We start from the raw sequence: 25,669 nt of genomic DNA on the forward strand, positions 1-25,669 counted from the left end.
ACAAAAAACAAAAATAAAACCAGGCTTAGCAGCTCATACAGCGATCCAAGCTACTTGGGTAAGTAAGAGGTATGATTACAGCTTGAGGCTACCCTGGACAAAAAAAGCAAAACAAAAAAAAACCCCAAAACCCCAAAAAACCCATGCTGTGGCTCAAGTGGCACAGCATCAGCCTAGAATTTGGAAAGCACTGAACTAAAAAAAGTAAATAAATTTAGATCTGAAGGGGATAAGACACAGGGGATAAAGCACCTGCTTTACAGTTAGTGTCACCCGTGGTCATAGCTGTTCTGCGCACAGCCTCTCACCCCTCTTCAGAGCAGAGGATGAGGATTCAGACAGCAGGAGCCAGGGTCTGAAGCTGGCACCTGTAAGCTCCGGGTCCTCGGGGGGGGGCTAGCCAGAGGCCTTGGCACAGGGCAGGACCTGCCGAGAAGCCCACCCACACTCGCCTGGCTGGGCAGGGCCAGTGGTTGCAGGCTTCCACCTCGGGCACTGGCTTGTGGGCCACTGCTCGGCACTGGGTGGGAGGCAGCGTCCTCAGGAGGCCACCCTGAGCCTCCACACAGCGCAGCAGCCGCTCCCGCAGGCCTCCCCCACAGGAAGCGCTACAGGGACCAAAGTCTCCTGCTGCCCAGCTGAGGAGGAGAGGAGAGGAGAGGAGAGCGTCAGGCCCGGGTCAGGTCTCGAGGCTGGCTCCGGGAGACAGAGTGGGAGGCAGGCAAATCTGTCCAGACCTCTCAGGGCCAACCTTGAAGAACTTGCCCTTCCACACGCCAGAGCCTGGAGACAGGGGCCAATCTTGCCAGCAGTCAGCCACCCAGTCCTGTGCCTGGCAAGGTGCCCTTGTCTCTAACACTGTGCTGTGACCACCTGCACCTGCCCGGTGCAGCAGCGGCCCGGGCTTCCCACCAGGCCCCGAGACGCCTTACCTCCATCCCACGGGGCCACCCACCATCGCCGCAGTGACACCTGAGCTCCAGAGGCCTCAGGCGGCCTAGACAAGGTGTCAAGGGGTCAAACCCAGCTGTCACTGCTACCCTGTATGTCCCCAGCCTCAGAATGAGGCCAGTGCTGGAGTCTCCCACACACCAATAGAGCGCGGGCACAGATGCAACCTGGCCTGCCCAGCTGCCCAGCTCAGCACTTACTATGGGGGGCAGGGTGGGAAAACACAGGGCTCTGTCCACACCGGCGGCTGTGGGCTTCCCTGGCACTGGGCAGTGTCCACCCACTCATTCTGGGCTTGGTCCAGGCATCTGTAGTTTACCCAGAGCTGCCCTGGAGAGCAGGGCAAGGGCTTAGCCGCCTTGGGGCTGGGGGGGGGGGCGCCAAGCGGGGCTGCAGCCGAGCCTTGCCCTGGGCCTCACCTGCCCCACAGCTCACCGAGCAGGGCCCACGCACGGCAGCCCACACGCGGGCTCCCTGCTGCTTGGGCTGGAAGTAGGTGAAGATGATGTCTGGTCGGGTGAGGGGTCCATACTCCTCCCCATATTGCCTGTAAACCTGCAGACACACAGAGGAGAGCTCAGCCCCAGCCGGCTCCCTGGGGTCACAGCCATCTGCCCTGGGACACCCTCGCTGAACACCATAGCCCCAGGCTCCTGGGTCAGACAGCACAGCACACAGGACTGAGCCTCCAGGAGCTGTGGATGGGTTGGAGCAGGGCATGACGGGAGCATGGAGCAGGGGCCCCAGGTTCACAGGGAGGGGGAGGCTGGCAGTAGCCAGGAACGGTGGTTGGGGGAGAGGCCAACCTAGCATGTGCTTCCAGAGAGAGAGCTGAAGTCCACACAACCACTGTGAAGATCCCGGGGACCTTATGGCTGCCCAGCGGCCTGACACTCAAGAGCCTGGACCTCCACCGCTGGCCACCCCACCTACCTAGGGGCCTGGACCTCCACCGCAGCCACCCGCCCGCCTGGGGACCTGGATCTCCATGTCTTCCTGGACAGGTCCCCAGATGTGGATCTCCTCAAGGCGAGGCAGCCGGTCCTCAGTGAGGGTCACTCTGTACTCCACACGGCTGTCCTCCAGGAGGGATGGGTAGGTGGTGCTGGGGGACATGCTAGCCGTCCCAGCCACGACATAGTGCCCTCGGATCCTCACGGCTGTGGGAAGGAGGCCATCAGCACCGTGCAGCAGTTCACCCGGCTGGCACCACCCCTCACAGAGGAGGCCCTGGGCTGGGGAAGGGTGCAGGATAAAATCCTCACAGCCAGGTCTCCCTCCTGCCTCAGACTGGTGGTCTCTAACACGAGAGACCCCTCTGTGTACATACACCTCTGGCCAACATCCCACCTACAAGGCTCCCCCCCCCCCAAACACACCTCTTCCTAGAACCTGGTGAGGGCCATGACTTCTACCCCAATCGGAACTCAACAAACAGACTCAAGGACTCAGAGCCAGCATTCCCTCTCTGGGTTCAAAGGTCAAGAGTACAAATGGACTTAATCGGTATCTACAGTTTTCCACCCAACTCACAAGCTTCTCAGCAGCCCAGAGAACATTTTCCAAGATGGATCATACCATAGGGCACACCAGAACCTAAGCAAATACAAGAGGATTAAGATAATTCCTTGCATGCTATCTCACCACAGTAGAATCAAACTAGTTCTCAACAACAAAACATATTGCAGAAAACACTGAACACATGGAGACCGAATAACACACCACTGAATAACACATGGGTCACTAAAGCTCCTACACTTCAGTGAAAAAATACATCACAGTGAACCTCTGGGATATAGCCAAAGCAGTGCTGAGAGGAAAATTTATAGCTCTAAGTGCACACATAAAGAAAATAGAAATAGCTCAATAGCCTCATGATGCAACCAAAACTGCCAGAAAAACAAGAAAAAAACAATCCCAAACTACTAGAGGGACAGAGATAGCAAAGGTTAGGGCGGAAATTAATGAAACAGAGACTTTAAAAACTGTACATAAAGCCCAGCACCAGTGGCTCAAACCTGTAATCCTAGCTATTCAGGAGGCTGAGATCTGAGGATCACAGTTCAAAGCCAGCCTGGGCAGGAAAGGCCTTAATACTCTTATCTCCAAAAACCACTCAGAAAACAAGAAGTGGTACTGTGGCTCAAGAGGTAGAGCACTAGCCTTGGGCTGAAATGCTGAGGGACAGTGCCCAGGCCCAGAGTTCAAGCTCCACAACCGACAAGAAAAAAAAAAAACTGTACATAAAATCAACAAAACAAAAACCAGTTCTTTGAAAAAAATCAATAAAATTGACAGATCTCTACTGAGATGGACAAAGAGACAATATTCAATCAATAAAATTAGAGATTGCACAGGAAACATTACAAGAAATAACCAAGAAACCCAAGCAATTAAAAAGAACTACTTTCAAAACCTATGGTCAAATAAGAAGGAAAACCTAGCAGAAATGGACAAATCTCTAGAGACATACAAACTGCCTCAGTTGAACCAAGAAAATATAAACCAGTTAAACAGGCCAATAACATGTAATGAAATTGAGGAAGTATGTTTTGTTGTTGAGAACTAGTTTGATTCTACTGTGGTGAGATAGCATGCAAGGAATTATCTTAATCCTCTTGTATTTGCTTAGGTTCTGGTGTGCCCTATGGTATGATCCATCTTGGAAAATGTTCTCTGGGCTGCTGAGAAGCTTGTGAGTTGGGTGGAAAACTGTAGATACCGAAGGTGGCTCAGTGGTAGAGCGCTTGCCTTGCATGCCTGAGGCCCTGGGTTCAATTCCTCAGCACCACATAAGCAGAAAAAGCCAGAAGTGGTGCTATGGCTCAAGTGGTAGAGTGCTTGCCTTGAGCTGAAGAGCTCAGGGGCAGTGCCCAGGCCCAGAGTTCAGGCCCAACGACCGGACCCAAAAAAAAAAAAAAGAAAGAAATTGAGGAAGTAATCAGAAGTCTTCCAACAAAGAAAAGCCCAGGCCCAGATGGATTCACTGCTGAATTCTATAAGACATTTAAAGATGAACTAACACCAATACTCCTCAAAGTTTTCCATGAAATAGAAACAGAGGAAGCAATTCCAAATTCATTCTATGAAGCTAATGTCATATTCATCCCAAGACCAGGTAAAGAGCCAACAAAAAAAGAGAACTATAGACCAATTTCTCTGATGAACACAAAGCTCTTCAATAAAATACTAGCCAAGAGGATCCAGAAACTAAAAAAAAAATCATACATTATGACCAAGTAGGCTTCATCCCACAGATGCAAGACTGGTTTAACACACATAAATAAATAAGTGTAATTCACTATATCAACAGAGCCGAAGTCAAGAACCACATGATCCTCTCAACAGAGGCAGAAAAAACCTTCAACAAAATACAACATCCATTCATGTTAAAAGCTTTGGAAGAGCTAGGAATAAAAGGAACATTCCTTAAAGTAACAGAAGGCTATATATGATAGATTAATAGCCAATGTGATACAGAATGGTAAAAACTAAAACCATTTCACCTAAAATCAGAATCAAGGCAAGGATGTCCACTCTCTCCACTCTTCTTCAATATAGTTCTGGAATTTCTAGCCAGAGCAATAAGGCAAGAAAAGGACATAAAAAGGATTCACATAAGGAATGAAGTCAAACTATCCTTATTTGCAGACAATATGATCTTATACCTAAAGAGAACAAAAGACTCCACCCCCAAGCTCCTAGAGCTGATCAGTCATTTTGGCAAAGTTAACCCCCCCAAATCAGTAGCCTTTTGGTATGTCAATCATGTAAAAGCAGAAAGGAAAATCATGAAAACAACTCCATTTGCAATGGCCTCAAAAACAAAAATACCTAGAAATAAACCTAACTAAAGACATAAAAGATCTTTATAGTTAAAAACTATAAAAATCTGAAGAATGAAATTGAAGAGGCCACCAGAAAATGGAAAGACCTTCCATGTTCATGAATAGGTACAATCAATATTGTGAAAATGATATACAAATTCAATGCAATACTCATCAAAATTCCAATGACATTCTTTACCATGATAGACAAAATAACCCAAAAATTCATATGGAACAACAAATATTCAAAGCAATTCTAAGTAAAAAGAAAATAATAATGCAGGCAGTATCACAATACCAGACCTCAAGCTCTACTACAGAGCTATAATAACAAAAACAGCTTGGTATTGGCACAAAAATAGACCTGAAGATCAATGAAACAGATTAGAAGACCCAGAAATAAAACCATACACTTACAGTTATCTGATATTTGATTAGGGAGCTAAAGACATACAGTGGGGGGAAAAAGCCTGTTCAATAGTTGGTGTTGGGAAAAGTGTGCATTCATATGCAGAAAACTAAAAGTGGATCCCTGTGTCACCATGCACTAATATCAATTCAAAGTAGATCAAAGACTTCAATTCAACATCAGGCCCAAAACTGTGAAATCACTGCAGGAGAGAGTAGGAGAAACATTAGAAGTCATAGCTATAGAAGAAACTTCTTTTTTTTTTTTTGGGTCCGGTCGTTGGGCCTGAACTCTGGGCCTGGGCACTGTCCCTCAGCTCTTCAGCTCAAGGCTAGTGCTCTACCACTTGAGCCACAGTGCCACTTCCGGCTTTTTTCTTTTTGTTTATGTGGTGCTGAGTAATCGAACCCAGGGCCTCAAGCATGCAAGGCAAGCGCTCTACCACTGAGCCACCTTCCCAGCCTTTTTTTTTTTTTTGTCAGTCATTGGGCCTGAACTCTGGGCCTGGGCACTGTCCCTCAGCTCTTCAGCTCAAGGCTAGTGCTCTACCACTTGAGCCACAGTGCCACTTCTGGGTTTTTCTGCTTATGTGGTTCTGAGGAATCGAACCCAGGGCCTCATGCATGAGAGGCAAGCACTCTACCACTGAGCCACCTTCCCAGCCCCTAGAAGAAACTTCTTGAAGAGTCCCAGGGGCACAACAGATAGGAGACTTGATCAGCGGACCATCAAAATAAAAAGATTCTGTACAGCTAAGGACATAGTTACTAAACTAGAAAGACAGCCAACAGACTGGGAGAAGATCTTTACCAGCAATATACCAGAGAAAGGCCTAAAATCCAATATATACAAGGAGCTCAAGAAACTAACCTCTCCCAAATCAAATAAACCAATCAGGAAATGGGCAAGGGAGCTAAGGAGAGACTTCTCAGAAGAGGTAAGAACAGTAAAGAAATGCTTGTAAAGGAAATGCAAATCAAAACCACCCTGAGATTCCATCTCACCCCAGTTAGACTGGCCAACATTTTGAAGTTGAATAATAGCAAATGCTGGTGGGAATATAAACTAGTACAACCACTCTGGAAAGCAGTCTGGAGGTTCCTCAAAAACGAAAGTTCCCTGTGACCAGCCATATCACTCCTGGACATTTACCCTGACCATCACGAGCCAGGCTATGATAAAGACACCTGCACCTCCATGCTCACTGCCACACTATTCACAATAGCCAAACCATGGAAACAGCCCAGATACCCCACAATAGAGGAGTGGATCCAAAAAATGGGGTACCTGTACACAATGGAATTTTACACAGCCATTTGAAAGAAATAATGTCATTTGCAGGGAAATGGATGGAACTAGAACAAATCATGTTAAGAGAGGTAAGCCAAGATCAGAGAGACCAACTGTACAGGTTCTCTCTGATGTGCAGAAGTTATATCCAAAATGCACTGGGATAGGACAAAGTATACCAGATTCTAGATATGCACATACAGTGACACCAAAAGAAGAGAGTTTTAAGAGAGAAACAAAAAGGTGCAATGTCTACATGCCTCTTCATATATACAAAAAATAACATATATATATATATATATACAAACTCCAAGATATGGAAACAAAAGACCTCTCTTCTTGTGATTGTTTTCTTTTCTTTATGTATGGTGTATTCAAGTGTATCTCTTCAGGAAGGCACAGAACTTGAGGGAAAAAGGATGAAGAAAAATGTAGCAGTGGAGCTCACTGGACACCTATGAAAGTAGCAGAAAGGAGGGACTGAAAAAGAGGGGAGAGAAGACGCTATATGAAAGGAAATTTATTCACTACCTGACTCATGTAATTGCAGACCCTCTGTGCATCACCTTTATAATTACAATAAAGAAAATTATTTTTTTATAAAAGGTCAAGAGTAAGTGTCCTTGAGAAATAAAGACCCATCAAGGAATGGCATAGTACAGAAGCCTGGCCTTCCCCAAGAGAGGTCCAGCCTCTGTGCAGGCCTTCTGAGGAGAAGCAGAGGCGTATCTCTATCCAGCGTAGGGATGGGCCTCCCCAGAGCTGAGGGGGTCTGGCAATACTAGCAGGCCCAATGTCTGGATTGGCTATGCCAGAAAGACAGCAACTGGATGTGAGGTAGGGCTTTGGATCACCTGGAGTGGTGCTATCCAGGTGAGCCACCAAGCACTCAATCTTTATCTGCAAAAGAAAATTAAAACTAGGCTTGCCAGGGGCTTCCTGCCTATAATCCTAGCTGCTCAGGAGGCTAAGATCAGAGGATTACAGTTTGAAGCCAGCCCTGGCAGAAAAGTCCTTGAAACTCTTATCTCCAATTAAATCACAGAAAAGGCCATAAGTGGTGCAGTGGCTCAAGTAGTAGAATGGTAGCCTTGAGCAAAAGAAGCTCAGGGGCAGCACCCAGGCTCAGAGTTCAAGCCTGGATCCTCCGATCTCAGCCTCCTGAGTAGCCAGGCCCGCAGAAGTGAGCCACCAGCACCCTGTTCCAATAAGAACTGTGAGCCCTGGTCCAGGGCCTCCTCAGTTGACCCATCACCCAAGTATGTCATGTTTGGATGGTAGAAGGCACCACAGTCCTGGCACAGGGAACCTTCACGTTAACACTCTGCCCAGGATCAGCCCCAGGTCTCTTTCAACCTTGACCCTCCACCTGTCCCTCTCTTCATTTCCTCCCTCCCCAGGTTAAGCACACTTGGAATACGGCAGTGGGGTAGTTAGGAGGTGTCACAGGTGAAGGCATGTTGGGGACTAAGATGTGTAGCTAAGTTCAGGAGGAGTTTCCAGGTCACACTCACCCAAGTGCGTGAAGAGAGGCCTGCGGTTGACGACGTGCACCCCAGTGATGCTGGGAGTGACCATCAGGAACGTGACGTACTCTAGGGAGAAGCAGAATGGCCGTGAGCCAGGTGGGCCTGGTGGCCACCTACACAGCAGTCACAGGGAGCTGGACAGAGAGGAGCAGACAATGTCGAGGGTTGCTCGTGGCCACATGAAGAGCCACAGGCTGGTTTGCAGGCAGTGGGCACAGCAGTGGGCGGCAGGGCTGCAGGCCTCCACTGACCATGGAACACTGCTCTGGCACGTGATTTTCTACTGTGTGTGAGTATGTGTACGCGCACACGCATGCACGCACCCGCCCGCATGTACTCGTACACCAGTTCTAGGATTTGAACTCAAAGCTTGGGTGCTGTCCTTGAGCTTTTCTACTCAGGGATAGCACTCTACCACTGAGCCACAGCTCTACTTGCAGCTTTTTGGAGGTTAGTTGGAGATAAGAGTCTCAGACTTTCCAGCCTGGGCTGGCTTTGAACCATAATCCTTAGATCTCAGGCTTTTGTTTTTTTTTTTGGTCGGTCATGGGGGCTGAACTCTGGGTCTGGGCACTGTCCCTCAGCTCCTCAGCTCTTCAGCTCAAGGCTAGCACTCTACCACTTGAGCCACAGTGCCACTTCTGGCTTTTTTCTTTTTGCTTATGTGGTGCTGAGGAATCGAACCCAGGGCCTCATGCATGCAAGGCAAGCGCTCTACCACTGAGCCACCTTCCCAGCTCAGATCTCAGGCTCTTGAGCCACCAACACCTGGGTCCGACTTCTGTTTCAAATAGGCCAGAGTGAAGGATGACCCGGTGTGACAGCCCAGCTGTCCACAGCGTCCTGCTGCTGGGAGTTCCTGTCGGAGGAAGGAGGAGACCTGCGTAGCTACACAGGGAATGAGTCACTGAGCGCCCCAACCTGAGCCAACCACCTCACCACATTCTGAGCCTGCGGTGGAGGGCCACCCAGGGCAGGATGGACGGAGACGTGCCGAGTGAGCATCGGGCCCTGGGCCCCATGCAGCCTGTGCCAAGGCTCCAGGCACTGGCAGGAGACCCACGCTCCACCGGAGGGCGGCCCCTACCTCCGGCTCTCCCGGCTGTGAAAGAGCCATTCCGCAGGCTGCATGTGCTGTTGTCCCCTCCGCACACCTGGCACGCATCCCATACCTGCAGGGAGTCCATCCTGCCATCACAGCCAAACGCCTGGGCAAGGGGGGGGGCAGCACAGACTGGTGTCACGGAGGCGATGGTCTCCCTGCACCACAGCCCGCGGCCGCACCCCTGCCCTGAGCCACAGCCCCACAGCCCGTGGCCGCACCCCTGCAGCTCCTTCCGTCCACAGGGAAAGCTCCGAGGCTCACAGGACTTGCCTCGCTCCAGGCATGGACTGCCATCTCCAGCCCTGCAGACCACAGGACTGGCCCACTGGACGGCAGCCTGCGTGTACCCTCCCCTCAGGAGCTGGCAGAGCGCAGGCAGGCCTCAGGGACACAGGGCTGGGCAGGTTGGTTCCTACCCTGCAGCTGCCCGACACACAGAGGCTCAGCGTCCCATCCTGGTGAGGGCGGCCCCGCACACACCGGGTCCCATCCACGAATCTGTCTCCACGCCTCACCATGAAGCTTTCGCCCACTGCCCAGCACAGGTGGCCACAGAGAGCGTCCCCTGGGAAGGCAGAGGACACCGACAGGGTCACTGAAGTGAGATGGGCAAGAAGGGCAGGGAGCTGGACTGGGAAGCCTCTCTGGAACCTTCCATGGCCACTTGGCAAGGTCCAAGTGACCTCCTCCTCAAAGCCCCTCCTTCCTCCCTCAGTCCCTTCCTCCTTCCCCAGGCCCCGCCCTCTTCCACCAGCCTCTCCAGCTACATCCTTTACATATCTCTTTACATGATCAAATCATAAGTACATGAGCCACGCTTCTGTGGCTCACGCCTGTAATCCTAGCTACTCAGGAGGCTGAGATCTGAAGATCATAGTTCAAAGCCAGCCCAGGCAAGAAAGTCTGTGAGACTCTTATCGACAATGAACCACTAGAAAACTGGAAGTGGTGCTGTGGCTCAAGTAGTAGAGCATTAACCTTGAGCTGAAGAGCTGAGGGACAGCGCCCAGGCCCAGAGTTCAAGGCCCACAGTTCAAACCCCATGACCGACCAAAAAAAAAAAAATATAAGCACATGGCATTTGCCCTGCATTATTTCCCAGAATCATTCTAGCAACACCAAGAGGAGACATTGAAATTGCCTCTATTTCAGAAGGGAAAACCGATACTCAGAGATGGGACCTCTGCTATCTCCTGGGGAGGCCAGGTCAGTCCCACAGCCTATGAGACACCACAGCTTGAGCCTCAACCCTGCTCAACCAGCCAGAGTGACAGTGCCAATCAATCCAGGTGACTGGCCAACAGAGATCTCCAGGGCCCTGCCCTGTGCTCATCCTACCTTGGCTGTACTGTGCGGCTGCACCCCAGTGGTAGAAGGAGGGGCTGTCCCTGGAGAGGCTCAGCGGCCGGTTGTTTGTCTGAGCGCACTGCTCAGACATGAACTCCAGCTGGGTCTTCTCACAAGCCTGGTCAGAGGAGGCAGGGGACAGGCACTGATAGGGTCCTTGTCTGTGGGAGCCGATATGTACCCTGGAACAGATCCAGGATGTGGGGTGATCCAGCCCCAGGCTATGCCTCAGCTCTCTAGTCTGAGGGCTGGGGGACAGGGGGAGGGTAAGCAGAGCATCTGGCTCACTCTGCTGATGGAAAAATTCCAGAGAATTTGTAAAGGGCAAAGAGCAGCAGCGGGAAGAAAGTGGGGAAGCGCACTACCCTTGGGACCACTGGCTCCAAGGCTGGGACCTGAGGAAAGAGGCTAATTGGTTTATTCATTTCTGAGTGCATCTGGGGTAGGTCATTAACTAGGAAACAGCAGGCCGGAACCCCAGCCTCCAGCAGTATTTTACACATTTCTGCTCTGGAGAGAAAAGAATCAGTGTTAATGTGCTGGGCACAGACACAAAATGGGCTGCCACTCTGTGCCCAGGAGAAGATGCTCCTCTGGAGATCTGGAGAGGCCCTGGGTACCTGCCTGGAGGACAGGGACAGCACTCGGAGCACATGCAGCACATCCTAGAGCCCCAGCCAGACTCAAACCCAGGGCTGTCCAAAGCAGATGCCCGTTATTAACTGGATGTTAGAAGCACCGTTTCACCATTTCACACCAAGCAGGATGGGATGGCCAGGACTAGAGAACGGATGGCTCCAGGATGGGAGGACGTGGAAACCTGCATCCCTTACACAGGGCTGCTGGAATGCAAAATGGCTAGGCGCTGTGGAAAATGGTTGGGAGAGTCCCCAAAAGTCAAATACAAGCCAGCACTGGTGGCTCATGCCTGCAATCCTAGCTACTTAGGAAGCTGAGATCTGAGGATCATGCAAAACCAGATCCAGAAGAAAAGTCTGTGAGACTCTTATTTCCAATTAGCCAGCAAAAAGCCAGAAGTAGAGTTGAGGCTCAAGTGGTAGAGTGCTAGCCTTGAGTGAAAATGCTGAGTAAAAGCTGGGTTCAAGCCCGGTTCACACACACACACACACACACACACACACACACACACACACACACTAAAACACCAAGCCAGGGGTGGTGGCCTGCCACCAGTCACAATGGATGCACATGTAGGAGGATCTTAGTTCAGGCAAAAAGCAAGGGCCTATTGGAAAACCAGGAAAGGAAGAAGAACTGGAGGTGCGGTTCAAACAAGAAAGTGCCTGCCAGGCAAGGGTGGGGCTCTGACTTCAAACCCTGGCAAGTCCCACATCAAACAGAATTCTCACGTGACCCAGCAAGTCTACTTTTAGGTAGTACTATGATGCGGTGATAGAGTCCCCTCCAAACTTCACAAGGAAACTTAATCTGCAAGCTGCAATGGTAAGATGTGATGACATCTCTTATTCACTCACGATGGTGCCCCCTGGTGACTGGGACTGCACCCTTAGGCAATGTAGGGGGGCATGGACCCTCTGCCTCTCCGCCCCCCTGCCATGAGAGGATCTAGGATCCTCTCTCCTGGAGGACAGGGCCACAGAGCACCACCTGGAGAGCAGAGAGCAGCCCTGACCAGATACCACGCCTGCCAGGCCTTGATTTTGGACTACCCAGCAGCTCTGCCGTTTACAAATGACTCAGCCTGTGGTGTTTTGTGATAGCAGCCCAAACAGACTGAATCAGCCAAACAGCTAAGAGGAATGATGACAGAGACTCCAAAAGACACACATTCAAGTTCATTTCCAGCCGCTCGCAAACTTCAGTGCAACAAGTGTTCTGTCCGGGCGGTGGGACACTATTCGGCCTTCAGTGGGCGTGAAGTCCACTCTCATGGTACTCCCGCAGATGGCCCCTGAAAGCGCTGGGCTAAGGAAAATGAGCCAGGCACCAAAGGGCACCACCGCGATCCATAGCGGCAGAAAGGGGACCAGCAGCCCTGCAGGGTGGGAGCAGGGGAGGGAAACAGGAGGCTGAGTACTGGTGTGGCACGCTTCCCTGGAGGGGTGGCCATGCTTGGACCCATACGAAGCTGGTGCTGCGCAACACTGCCAGTGCGCTGAACGCCACTGTGCAGTTAGCCTCCACACGGCCGCGGCTATGTGGCCTAGGCTTCAGCTCAATCTACAAGCATGGCTGACACCCCACAGTGGGGGCTCCCCAGGGAAGACTCTGAGGCGGCAGTGAGCCGAGGGGCGCTTGGGGATGGAGGCAAACACTTCAGCGGCTCTGTGGATCACCAGCGGGACCGCCTGCTTTATGCCCTGTGGTCCCAATGTCCCTTGCAAAAGCAAGGTGTGGACCACAACTTGACCACATGGTTGCTGTCTCCCACCCAGCCTGCCCAGCCTGGGAGGCGGGCCTACCTGGGTGTTGCACATCTCTGCCTGGAACTCAGCACCGACACACGCACGGCCCCCAAAGGCAGGCCTGGAAATGACCGTGAAATACCAGAGGTGAGAGGTGACCATGGCCCAGGGAGTGGGGCGTGGCCATCTTCCCTGATGAGGCCCCCCCTCCCTGGGGTACCCGCGTGCCTGGGGTTGTTGCACTGCCGCCTCCTGAGGACCACACCTCCTCCACAGGTGCGGGAGCAAGGGCCACGCAGACCCCAGCCAGACCAGTGTCCATGCACAGCCGCCACGGGACTCAGCTCCGCCAGTGAGCGGCAGTGACCCTTGGAGCACCACTGCAAGGTAGACATGGCTGACCTCCCACCCCCACGGGGAGCCCTCCCCAGGGACCACCCCCAGTACCCACAGGGACCTCCCCTCACATCTTGGTAAAGCAATGTGGGTACTGCAAGCCTAGAACGCCTTCCAGGCCTTCAAAGGGCTGAGGGGAGTCTAATGTCGGGAAACCTCTGCCATCCCTGCAGACCCAGCCAGGGTCTCCCCAGGCTCAGATCCCACCTCCCCTCCCCTCCCCCGAGGGAGATGGCCCTGCTGGGACTGCTCTGGGGGAGCACGCCTGCGCACACGTGCGCTCCCACACATGCTCCACCGGTCGCTCTTTGCTCTGACCTTCGCCATCCCACATTCCGTGCCATCCAGGAGAGGGACCAGGAGGCGACTGCAGCTGCTGTGGTCTAGGAGGTCCGTGTGGCAGGAGAGAGCCTGGCACGCATCCTGAGAAGGGAGCCGGGTGGCCACTCAGACCACAGGACACACTGGCCTGCCCAGACCCGCCTCCGTGGTCACTGCCCAGTGGCAGGGAGGACTGGTCATCATCAAGAGAAGGATCCTAACTGGGAGAGTGCAAGTCTAAAAAGAAATACACGCTGTAGGGCTGGGAAGGTGGCTCAGTGGTAGAGCGCTTGCCTTGCATGCATGAGGTTTGATTCCTCAGCACCACATAAGCAGAAAAAGTCGGAAGTGGCGCTGCGGCTCAAGTGGTAGAGCACTAGCATTGAGCTGAAGAGCTGAGGGACAGCGCCCAGGCCCAGAGTTCAGGCCCCACAACCAAAAAAGAAAAGAAAAAAAAATAGATACACGCTCTACCTGACCCGCAAACTGTAACCTTGGTACATCACCCTTACAATAACAAAAAGTTTAAAAAAATTAAAAAGAGAAGGATCCTAGCCAGGGCTAACAGGCTTCCAGAGAGCTTGGAAAATGTTTTCATATCTTCTGAATCAGAAGAGAAAGATAAAGTTTAAGGCCAAAACAATTGTTTAGATATATAATTAATGTATTAATTAGTTGTACTTAACATACAGAATATACGTGTACCTTAAATACTTGTATGGATAATAAGGCACAAAAGTGTATACGTTTTATTTAACAACTAAATACATAATTCTCTCTCTCTCCACTCACCCCTCTCTGTGTTTCAGTGGTACAAGGTTTGGGGTTATTTTGTGTTTTTTGAGTTTGGTTTTTAGTTTTGTTTTGGTGCTGGTACTGGGCTTGACTCAAGGCCTGGGTGCTGTCCCTTAGCTTTGTTGCTCCAGGCTGGCACTCTACTACTTGAGCCACAGCTCCACTTCCAGCTATTTGTGGTTAACTGGAGATAGAGTCTCAGGAAGCCAGGCAACAGGTGTCTGACTCCTATAATCCTAGCTACTTAGGAGGCTGAGATCCGAGGATCAAGGTTCAAAGTCTAGGCCAGGAGGAAAGTCCATGAGACTCTTATTCCAATAAACCACTCAGAAAACTGGAAGTGGCACTGTGGCTCAAGTGGTAGAGTGCTGGCCTTGAGCTAAAGAGCTGAGAGATTGTGCCCAGGCCCAGAGTTCAAGGCCTACAACTGGAAATTGAAAAAAAAAAAGTTTCACAAACTTTCCTGCCCAGACTGGCTTTGAACTTCAGTTCTCAGAACTCAGCCTCCTGAGTAGCCAGGATTCCAGGCGGGAGCCACCGGTGCCCAGTGGTACTGGGTGTGAACTCAGGGCTCATACTTGCAAGGCCAGCACTCTACCACTTAAACCACACCTGTACACCTAATAAGAATACTTTTTATGGAGGAAGGAACCCCAGGGCAAAAGGGCTCAGGGCCGTTGGCAGTCCTAGGGAGTCCTGGGAGGAAGTCTGTCTCTGGTGGTGCCTGTGCCCCCTCCGCCTCCCGGCCCCCTGTCAGGCATAGTCTTGCCGTGAGGCCACCTCCTGCGGGGAAGCCCTCTGTGCGGAGCTCAGCTTGGCAGACTGCAAGCTGGTACCTGCCGGGCCTGTCCCAGGACCTCCGACACAATCTGTGGGTCCTAGTCAAACAAAAATGTGGGGACTATGGTTCAAAACTGTTTCACAATGATGCTTGTGGGTCTAGGCGTGCCTCTGGAGGGTGGCGGGCACCGCGTGGGCACCCGGGGGAGGTGAACCGGGCAGGGCAGGGTGCAGACAAGGAGCTGCCACTCACCAAGCCCTCCCTGGCGAAGGTGCAGGCCGCAGCCCGGGGCCCAAAGGCAATGCGACATTGCTGGTCAGCATCGTAGTAGAGGCCGGGCTGCGCATCTTGGGGGAAGCCCACGGGTCTGGACTGTGGCCCAGGCTGGTCCCACAAGCAGCGTGCTCTCCCTGCCCTGCGACGGACCCCGGCTCAGGCCCCTCTCCTCCCCCTCACCCCGTCCCCGACACCAGGAGGTGTGGACGTGGGCAGGGTGGGCTGGGACACTGGACAGGAGGTGATGGGTGCCGAGCTGAGCAGACGGTGGAGGTGAGGACCATGGACCAGAGATGGGGCCTGGGGGCTGGGATGGAAGAGTGGATGCCGGCAGGGCTGGAGGGGGCCAGAGGGGTCCACAGGAGAGATGGGAGCAGGTGGGGCAGATGAAGGGGAAGGGGCCGCTGCAGGGTGGGCCTGAGGAACGGGGTGGGACAGAGGAGTGGGTGTCCGGAAGTGAGAATGAGGGAGGGCAGAAGTGTCAGGCGGGGTGTGTCACATACAGTGGAGGATGGGTGCCAGAGGACGGGAAGGAAGCAGGGTTGCCGCCCGGCGGAGACGAGGGGCCCGGCAGCAAGGCAGGCAGGGAGCGGCAGCCCCGGTGTGGGTGGGGGGGTCGTACCTCAGCAGTTGCCACAGCTGCCTGCGGCTGCAGGAGGACCACCCCAGAGCCCCGCCCGCTGACACCGCGCCAGCTGACGCCATCACGTGGCCACTGGACCCGCAGCCTCCGCCCTGCGTGCCGTCGTGGTCCAGGCCGAGGCTGAGGGCACGGGACGGTGCCGAGAGCGGCTGGTGGGGTTGGGGCTGGCACAGGCCTCCTCTCAGGTCCCACCCAGCCACGCGTAGTACCCAGGCTGGCCCCTGACCCTGCCATTAGCTAAATACACCATGGAACAAGTTATGGGGCCACCCTGCCTCAGTTTCCCAATGGACAGTCCTGCTGGCTCAGCTGGGTGGCTCCTGACCCTTGAGTTAAACCAATCTGTGGCACTGTAAATGGGGGTGGGGGGAGGCTGCCATCACGGCCGCCTGGGCTCGGGGTGTGGAAGTTCCTCCAGCCCAGGTGCGGTCAGGGGCTTCTAATCACCTGGCAAACAAGAAGCATTAGAGTCCTGCCTCAACCCCTCCCCGCCTTCCTGGTCCCCTCCGCTCAAGGGGACAACTCTTCTGGTAGTTTCTACGAGACTCACTGCCTCTGCGGATAACCGCCCCTCCCCTGTGGGGACCTGGCGACCGCGGGTGGGTCACACACCTGTGCCCAATTTCATGGGCGATGGTGACTCCCAGGTCGAACCCAGTGTCCTCGGTGATGAGGCAGCTCCAGGATGGGGAGCAGAGGCCTCCGAGCCGGGTGACCCCCCGAACCTGCCGGTTACCATCCGGTAATTCCAGGTCAAACCTTGGCAAGAGAAGAGTCACCTGGGTGGCTCCAGTGCTTGCCACAGCCAGCTCCCCGCTGCCCCATGCGGTGGTCATGGCGTAGCCCCTCCCTGGCGTGGCAAACTGTCAGGGAGCCCCGCTACCGGGTGACATAGAGGACCAGGTCAGCGTGCCCAGGAGCCGAGTCATCCGTGGGGTTGATGGTCTGGCTCCACTCACAGACGCTCTGCAGGGACGACGTGATGTTGGCTGTGATATTTGGAGCATCCTGAGAGATGGGTAACAGAGCCCGCTTTGGCCGGTCTGTCTGTCATTCCTTCTCACAGCACTACAGCTATCCTGTACAGCTATCCGCCCCCCCAGCCCCGCCCACTGCCGACGAGGAAACTGCGGCCCCAGCAGTGCCATCGCTCAGCTCTGGCTGAGTACCCGGAGAGCTGGGTGGGAGTCCTGCAGGCACTGCAGAGGAGGGTGGAGGGGCGCCGCCTCTCAGCTCAGCACGCGTCCGACCCAGTACCCACCTCGGGCTCCATGAGGATCATCAGCTTCACCAGATGCACTCGGAACTGAGCCCCCAGGCTTGGGTCCTTCAGAAGTTCCGACCCCTGCGGAAAGCAAAGCGTAAGGATGGCTGGAAACTCCATCAACAAGAACAGGTGGCAGGGAGGCGGAAATGCCCGTTCTTAGGCTCCGAGCCAGTGGTGGATAGTTGAATGGATGAGATAAAACTCATGGATTTGTTTATCCGAGCTGGCTTCCATCTGCGATCCTCAGGTCTCAGCCTCCCAAGTAGCTAGGATTACAGATGTGAACCATCAGTACCCTTTGGGCATTGGCCTGCTCTGCACCTTGCCAGCACAGGATGAGGGGGCCGAGAGAGGACATCAGTGGGGAATGCAGGACTAAGCGGGCAGCCTGAGCCCATCATTGGCTGAACGGATGCTGGGGAAGAGAGGCTTGAGGGTAGCTTCAGGCACAGACCAAAGGAGAAAGAGTCAGTAGGGTGCATGGAGCTGAGGGGGGTACCCAGATCTCACCCACCTGTGCTACCGAGTAGGGACAGAGGAAAAAGGAAAACCTCTGACCACCCACAGGGCCCTGAGCCCCCAGCTGACCCCAACATCCAATCTCTACCCAAGTCAACAAGACCAAGTTCAAATGCACTGGATGAGGAACTGTGTCTGGAGCCTTCCCTTCCTGTGCCAGCCAGTGCCAGTCCCACCCAGCACTCACGATGTTGAGATTTGTCAGTATATAGCGCTCGGTGTCCTCCTGGTGAACCTGGTAGACATCGGGGCCCACAACCACCAACAGTTCCAGGTATAAAATGTCCCCAGCAGCCCACCTTCGCCTCTGGAGGCCAGGGGACAGGAGACCTGGGAAAGGAAGAAAATGCTGAAGGTGAAGGTTCTGGAAAGAAGGGAGACTTGAGAGAGCAGGGGAAGGCTGAAAGTGAAGGCTCTAGAAAGCTGGTGCTCAAGAGTGAGAAACAGGACAGGTGCTGGTGGCTCACATCTGTCATCCTAGCTACTCAGGAGGCTGAGATCTGAGGATCCCAGTTCAAAGCCAGCCATGGCAGGAAAGTCCATGAGACTCTTACCTCCAATAAACCACCAGAAAACCGGAAGTGACACTGTGGCTCAAGTAGTAGAGTGCTATACTTGAGCTGAAGAGCTTGGGGACAGTGCCCAGGCCCAGAGTTCAAGACCCACTACTGACCAAAACAAACAACAACAACAAAAAAGAGAATAACAGACAGAGCTGGACACTAGTGGCTCACGCCTGCAATCCCAGCTACTCAGGAGCCTGTGATCTGCAAGGCAGGGAAATCTATGAGACTGTTATCTCCAATGAACCACCAAGAAGCAGGAGGTGGAGCTGTGTCTCAAGTGGTAGAGTACCAGCCTTGAGTGAAAATCTAAGGGACAGTGCCCAGGCCCCATGTGCAAGCCCCAGTACTGACACAAAAAGAAAAAGAAAAAGGAGAAGGAGAAGAAGAAAAGGAAGAGGAAAAAGAGGAAGAAGTAGATGAAGAGGAGGAGGAGGAGGAAGAAGAGGAGGCAGAGGAGTAGGACGGGAAGAGGAGAAGGATAGGAAGAGGAGGAGGAGGAAGAGTTACCCGAGGGCCTGACTCCCACTGGTGACAGGGTCCCATGGGACCAGGGGTCCATCTTGCGCGGGGCCCTCCTCCACAGCCCCCAATTGCCCCTAGGGCAGGCCCTGCTCCACAGCCTCCACCCTTCTCTATCACCGACTGTACAATTGAGTCAGCCCAAGATGGCAGACAAAGCCCAGGACAGCCCTTCTTCCCACCTGGGTGCAGGGGCAGAATGTGCCAGCCAGGCCTGCGCAGCGGCAGATGCAGCTGTGCCCTGGAGCTACTTGGCAGGCCTGGGGTAGCCACTTCCAGTGAGCCACCAAGTCCCCATCTGCAACAAGGGGAGCATGAGAAACCCGGTCATGGGGGCTGGGAAGGTGGCTCAGCGGTAGGGTGCTTGCCTTGCATCATGAGGCCCTGGGTTCAATTCCTCAGCACCACATAAGCAGAAAAGGCCGGAAGGGGTGCTATAGTTCAAGTGGTGGAGCACTAGCCTTGAATTGAAGAGCTGAGGGGCAGCGCCCAGGCCGAGTTCAAGCCTCATGACCAAAAGAAAAAAGAAACCTGGTCATGACACCACAGGGGCAGGAGACCCGGAGCACACGGCGGGGTGCGCTTTGTCTTCAGGGCGGGGCTGCTCATAGCATGAGGTGTACTCAGTGGACACTCTACACAAATAGCCCGTTTGTAGCCAGGTGTTCCCTGGGTGCTCCATCCTGGCTGGCTCCAGGCTGAGCCCCGTGTCTCATACCTGTAGTCATGGAGGGACTAAGAGGTGGAGGATCACCCAGGCAAGAAGTTAGAGATACCCCTACACACTCCTCAACAAAAACTGAGAGAAGGTGGCTCAGTGGTAGAGCGCTTGCCTTGCATGCATGAAGCCCTGGGTTCGATTCCTCAGCACCCACATAAGCAAAAAGAAAAAGCCGGAAGTGGTGCTGTGGCTCAAGTGGTAGAGTGCTAGCCGTGAGCTGAAGAGCTGAGGGACAGCGCCGAGGCCCAGAGTTCAGGCCCCACAACCGGACCCAAAAAAAAAAAAACCTGAGAGTGGTAGTTCACGCCTGTCATCCAAGCTATGCAAGTATAAACAAGAGGACCTCAGTCCAGGCCGGCCAGGATAAAAAGAGAGACTCTACCTCAAAAACATAACCATCACCAAGAAGGAGGAAGGGACTGGAGGTGTGGCTCACGCAGCAGAGTGCCTGCCTAGCATGAGACCCTGAGTTCAAACCCCGATACCATGAAAATAAGGAGGAAAAGAAGGAAGAGTGGAAGGCATCATCACCATAGCCAAGAATTTACCAGGGCCTCCTGATACAGGGAGGTCTGGCCTCTGCCCCAGGCTGGCTCTGGGGGTGCCCCTGGCCCCTGCCCCTCACCAGCGCTGAGGGTGCTCCAGCCCCAGCCTGGCCCTGGCCAGCGCACACCTGGCCCATAACACACAGAAGCTGGGCAGTCACACTGGTCACACTGCCTGCTCATTCTCTCCCCTTTGAATATTAGCCCACTTGTTTCTGGCTCCCACCAGATTTATGGGGGGGGGGGTGTACATGCATGTGTGCCTGCCAGTCCTGGGGCTTGAACTCAGGGCCTGGTCACTGTCCCTGAACTTAAAGCTAGCTCTATCACTTGAGCTACAGCTCCAACTTCTGACCTGCCCAGGCTGGCTTTGAACCATGATCCTCAGATCTCAGCCTCCAGAGTAGCTAGGATTACAGGCGTGAGCCCCCAACACCCAGATCACCGAACTTTTCATCTAAATCATCCATTGTCCTACTTGAAAGGGGGGCTGGCTGAGACACCACCTATAAGGCACGGGAAAAGCCTTCCCATAAGAAGGTATACTGCCTCTGAGGGCCATGACACATACACCTTCACTCCTGTAAGGGGAATAAGTATTTTTAACTGTGGTCAGAAACCACGAAGTTGCTGAAAATCAGCCAGCCTGGGCAGAAGGAGAGAAGGGGCAAGGGAGGAAGAAATGACTGATTAGTGGCAATTTCTTTTGGACTCTTTTAACAGAAGCCTGCGGTCAGAACGCCTTGACCAGCTCTTATCACTTGAGCAGGAAGTGGCAAAGCTAATTACTAGGATCACACAGCCCCTCGGACCTCCATCCAGAGCCACCCCCCAGCCTGACTATGCACTCAGCAGGGTTTCCTGCCTTTGGACATTTCTGTTACAACTTCTTCTTCTTGGGAAAATATCACAAGCGATACCTGCAGAGGCAGCGTCGGGGCCAAAGTTCGAAGACACATCCTTGGGCTCCAGATCCTGAAAAAAATCCTGCAAGACAAAAGGAGATGGGGAGCCAGGGGCCAGTGGCTTATGCCTGTCATCCTAGCTACTCAGGAGGCTGAGAGCTGAGAATCCCAGTTCAAAGCCAGCCAGCCTGGAAGATTTGTGAGACTCATCTCCAATTAGTCAGCAAAAAGCTGTAAGTGGAGGTGTGGCTCAAGTTGGTGAGATTCTGATCTCCGTTAAACTACCAACAAATAGAAGTGGAGCCCTGGCGCAAGTGGTAGCGTTGAACAAAAAGGTCAGGGACAGCGCCCAGGCCTTGAGTACACACACACACACACACACACACACACACACGAAGGAAAGGGAAAGGAGATGAGAAGACCAAGGAGGAGAGTGTAAAAAAAACTGAGCCAGGAGAGGAAAAGCAAGAGAAAGGGCAGTGAGGGGGGTCGACAGAGAAGAGAAACTCTCACAGGTCTGGGATAAACAAGCACTGAGCATCTTCAAGAAGAAGCCAATGTCCTCTTGGGTCAGAAGAAAGAGAGAATGTGCTCTCTGTACCCCAGGACTGTAAGGCAGCACTCTTGAGAGGTGACCCCAACACAGTGCCTGCCCCGGGCCTACCTGCTGGAAATCAGGGAACCCCCAGCAGCCCAGGACAAAGAAGGCACCAGTAAGAAAACCCCGGATGCTGGCTGCAAGGAGAGGGCGCTGCGCCACACCGGGCAGATACTGGCTCATCCTGAGGTGCCCACAGTGCGTGGCAGGGGAGGGCCGCTGCAGATCCGCTGGGGATGTGGCCGGTGTGGGCTGTGACTGGCAGGCCCGCTCGCTGCCTGCTGGGGCAGGATATCAAGCAGTGTTTACTTTGGGGAGGCCTGCAGTTCCTCCCACTGGGATCTGGGCCTGACTCTTGGATGGTCCCCAGGGTGGAGCACCCCCAACCCTGTCCTGCACTTGAGAATCCCCAAGCTGGGACCCTCCTGAGCGGTGTCTGGCGCAGCAGTACCGTCTGGAAGGAGGGAGCGTTGGTTGGGTTGCTGGAGTTGATGTTGATGTGGAGTGACCGGCCCTGGATGGCTCTCTCTGGGCAGTACATTTGGAAATGGGGCCCAGAGGGAGGAAGTTAGGTCATTGGAGGCATGGCTTTGGGGGGGAGACTGGCTCAGTCCCTTCCCTGGGCTCTGCAGCCAGCTGTGCCACCCGGCTGTCGTGGTGGGCAGTCTCCTCTGTCCTGCTCTCCTGTGCTGCCTCCACTCTGGCCTGAAGACAACAAGACTAAGCGACCACAGTGACAGCCAAAATGAACCTTTCCTCCCGATAAGCTGATGTTAGTCAGCTTCAGTAAGCTCACACACACACACACACACACACACCACCCCTCTTGGTGGAGACCAGCACCAGGACAGGCCATCAGGGAGGCTGCACCGGCCCGCTGTGCTGGGCCAGCACTGCCTTAAGACTTTGCTCCTTTTGCCCTTCCCTCTCGCTCCTGCGTCTTCATTTCTGTACCCGATCAGATTCATTCAGACAACAAATGTGTAGCTGAGCCTTTGAAATGGCCCAGGCAGCTCCTCCCAGTGCCAGACTCCAGGAAAACAGGGATGATGTCCACTGTGGCTTTTTCTTCTTTTTCCTTTTTTTTGTGCTGGTATTAAAGGTTGAACTCAGGAACCCACATTCTTTTTTTTTCCTTTTTTTCTTTTTTGCCTATATTGGGGCTTGATTTTTTGGGGGGGGCAGTTGTGGGGCCTGAACTCTAGGCCTGTGCGCTGTCCCTCAGCTCTTGAGCTCAAGGCTAGCACTCTATCACTTGAGCCACAGCGCCACTTCCAGCTTTTTTTTTCTCTTTGCTTATGTGGTGCTGAGGAATCAAACCCAGGGCCTCAGGCATGCAAGGCAAGCACTCTACTACTGAGCCACCTTCCCAGCCCCTGGGCTAGCTTTGAACCGCAATTCTCAGCTCTCAGCCTCCTGAGGAGCTGGGATTCCAGGCATGAGCCACCGGCACCTGGTGGTGGCCTCTTGAAGTTTAACTTCTGGGGAAGATACTTGGGCTTTCCAGACATGGGCCTCACACAGTGTGGTTGGGGGCGGGGGAGAAAGCTGGCTCATGGAGGAGGCTGTGGGAGGTGGTGAAACCCCTTGATCCCTTGAGATGGCCCTCCTCCCCCGCCAGCGGGCACAAGCTGTGGTGTCCCTGTGGTGTCCCTTCTTCTCCTGACCCACGCTGCTCCCTGCCACTGCCCTACTTCTCTGTTTGTAGAACAGTGTGCCATCAGCTCTCTCCTTTCCTTCTTTCCACTTCCGTATTGCTCATGAAGTTGCAGAGAAAGTCCCCAAATTTTCAGAGCCTCCGCTGGGTCCCACTTCTCTCTCTCTGCTTAACTTTCCAGCCGCAGACGGCATGGGAGCCTTTCCTCCCCACCTCCAGGAAGCCTGAAGCTCCTCTCCTGGCGCTCTAACAGTAGCCAAGGCTGGAGGGTGGCTCACACTTGGAATCCTAGCTACTCAGAGGCTGAGGGCTGAGGATCCTAGCTCGAAGCCAGCCCGAATAGGAAAGCTTGTGCGACTCTTGCCTCTAGCCAGCAAAAAGCTGGAAATAGAGGTATGGCTCATGTGGTAGAGCACCAACCTTAAGAGTTTTGAAAAAGCTCAGGGCCAGTGCCCAGGCCCTAGTTCAAGCCCTAGTACTAGTACACACACACACACACACACACACACACACACACACACACACACAGAGGCAAGTCCTGAGCCCTGGCCTTGGCTTTTCTCTCTTCAATAGTCTGTTTGTTTGTTTGCTTGTTTTAATTTTAGGTGTCTTGATACCATTGGTATGAGGCCCAAAGACATGGCTTCTGGTTCAGACTTCCCACCCAGTTTATGCCCGCCTATGCCGTGACCACTTCCCTGTGGGAAGGTTGGAGATGGTCTACTTGATTTACTGACCCAGGCAGGCCTGGACCGCACCAATAGGCCACAGTGATACTTTCAGCCATAATCTGACCCACAGATTGGGCTTCTGTCTCATTTATACCCACCAATCAAAATCCCTTGTAATGAAGGACAGGAGGGTGAAACAGGTATGGGGGAAGGAGGAGGGGAAGGACAACTGACAGAGTGAATGAGGGCTGGAAATGTGGCTCACTGGTAGAGTGCTTGCCCGGCATGCATGAAGCTCTGTGTTCGATTCCTCAGTACCACGTAAGCAGAAAAAGCTGTAAGTGGCTGCTGTGGCTCAAGTGGTAGACCACTAGCCTTGAGCATAGAAAGGCTCAGGGACGAGAAGAAAAGAAGCAGCCAAAAATGATGATCATGCCTATCATCTGACAAGTAAGCCAGAAATGTTTGTAGACACATAATTGTTACCTTCTGGAGTGTTCTGTTTTAATTTCATGTACCGAATCAAGATAATATAAGAAGAGAGCCAGGTGCTGGTGGCTCACGCCTGTAATCCTAGCTACTCAGGAGGCTGAGATCTGAGGACTGCAGTTCAAAGCCAGCCTGGGCAGGAAAGACCGTGAGACTCCTATCTCCAATAAACCACCAGAAAACCGGAGGTGGCACTGTAGCTCAAGTGGTAGAGCGCTCGCCTTGAGCTGAAGAGCTGAGGGACAGCGCCCAGGCCCCGAGTTCAAGCCCCATGACCGACCAAAAAAAAAGAAGAGAAATCAATACCCTTCTCTCTGTCTTCAATTCTAACATGCCAAAAGATTCATCCTAATGGAATCCAGAGGAACTGACAGATATTCAAATCCTTAAAGCTAACCTAAAACAGCTATAATCACTGTATTCTACTTAAAACAACAGCCTAAAGATCTTAAATACTTTTGAAAACAAATACCTATTGAGAGAGAATAAATTAAGCTAATCCAAAAAAAAAAAAAGAAAGGCTCAGGGACAATGCCCAGGCCCTGAGTTCAAGCTCTGAGTTCAAGGATTGGCAAAAAGAAAGAAAGAGAGTGAATGAGGATAAACACATTCCACATGGTATAGTTACATGCATGAATATAGAACAATGAAATATGTTGAAATTATTTTAAGAAGTGCGAACTGGGCACTGGTGACTGGCACCTGTAATCCTAGGAGGCTGTAATCTCAGGAGGCTGAGATCTGAAGATCATGGTTTGAAGCCAGTCTGGACTGAAGAGTCAGTGACTCTTATCTCCAAATCACAACCAAGAAGGCAGAAGTGGTGCTGTGGCTCAAGTGGTGGAGCGCTAGCCTTGAGCAAAAGAATCTTAGGGAGCGGGGTGCTGGTGGCTCAAGCCTGTCATCCTAGCTACTCAGGACTCTGAGATCTGAGGATCTTGGTTCAAAGCCTGCTGGGCAGGAAAGTCTGTGAGATTTTTTTTTTTTTGTCGGTCATGGGGCTTGAACTCTGGGCCTGGGCACTGTCCCTCAGCTCTTCAGCTCAAGGCCAGTGCTCTACCACTTGAGCTACAACTCCACTTCCGGTTTTCTGGTGGTTTATTGGAGATAGGAGTCTCACGGTCTTTCCTGCCTGGGCTGGCTTTGAACCGCGAT

The 25,669-nt window shown here is 53.1% G+C and overlaps 1 protein-coding gene across 1 annotated transcript in view; it reads right to left on the bottom strand.

Moving 5' to 3' along the window:
• The window catches only part of Adamts13 (ADAM metallopeptidase with thrombospondin type 1 motif, 13), a 42,001-nt gene that overhangs the window by 10,157 nt on the left and 6,175 nt on the right, over window positions 1–25,669 (bottom strand). The window contains 18 exon segments of the mRNA XM_013029383.1: window positions 369–638; window positions 1,152–1,281; window positions 1,371–1,506; window positions 1,930–2,111; window positions 7,992–8,072; window positions 9,094–9,214; window positions 9,528–9,676; window positions 10,450–10,576; window positions 12,903–12,966; window positions 13,074–13,225; window positions 13,560–13,664; window positions 15,391–15,553; window positions 16,037–16,177; window positions 16,670–16,816; window positions 16,941–17,065; window positions 17,319–17,402; window positions 18,031–18,173; window positions 21,115–21,181. Of these exon segments, the coding sequence (XP_012884837.1) occupies window positions 369–638; window positions 1,152–1,281; window positions 1,371–1,506; window positions 1,930–2,111; window positions 7,992–8,072; window positions 9,094–9,214; window positions 9,528–9,676; window positions 10,450–10,576; window positions 12,903–12,966; window positions 13,074–13,225; window positions 13,560–13,664; window positions 15,391–15,553; window positions 16,037–16,177; window positions 16,670–16,816; window positions 16,941–17,065; window positions 17,319–17,402; window positions 18,031–18,173; window positions 21,115–21,181 (2,387 nt within the window).

Source organism: Dipodomys ordii, unplaced genomic scaffold (assembly GCF_000151885.1).
Source record: "Dipodomys ordii isolate 6190 unplaced genomic scaffold, Dord_2.0 Scaffold118, whole genome shotgun sequence".
Lineage (NCBI taxonomy): Eukaryota > Metazoa > Chordata > Mammalia > Rodentia > Heteromyidae > Dipodomys > Dipodomys ordii.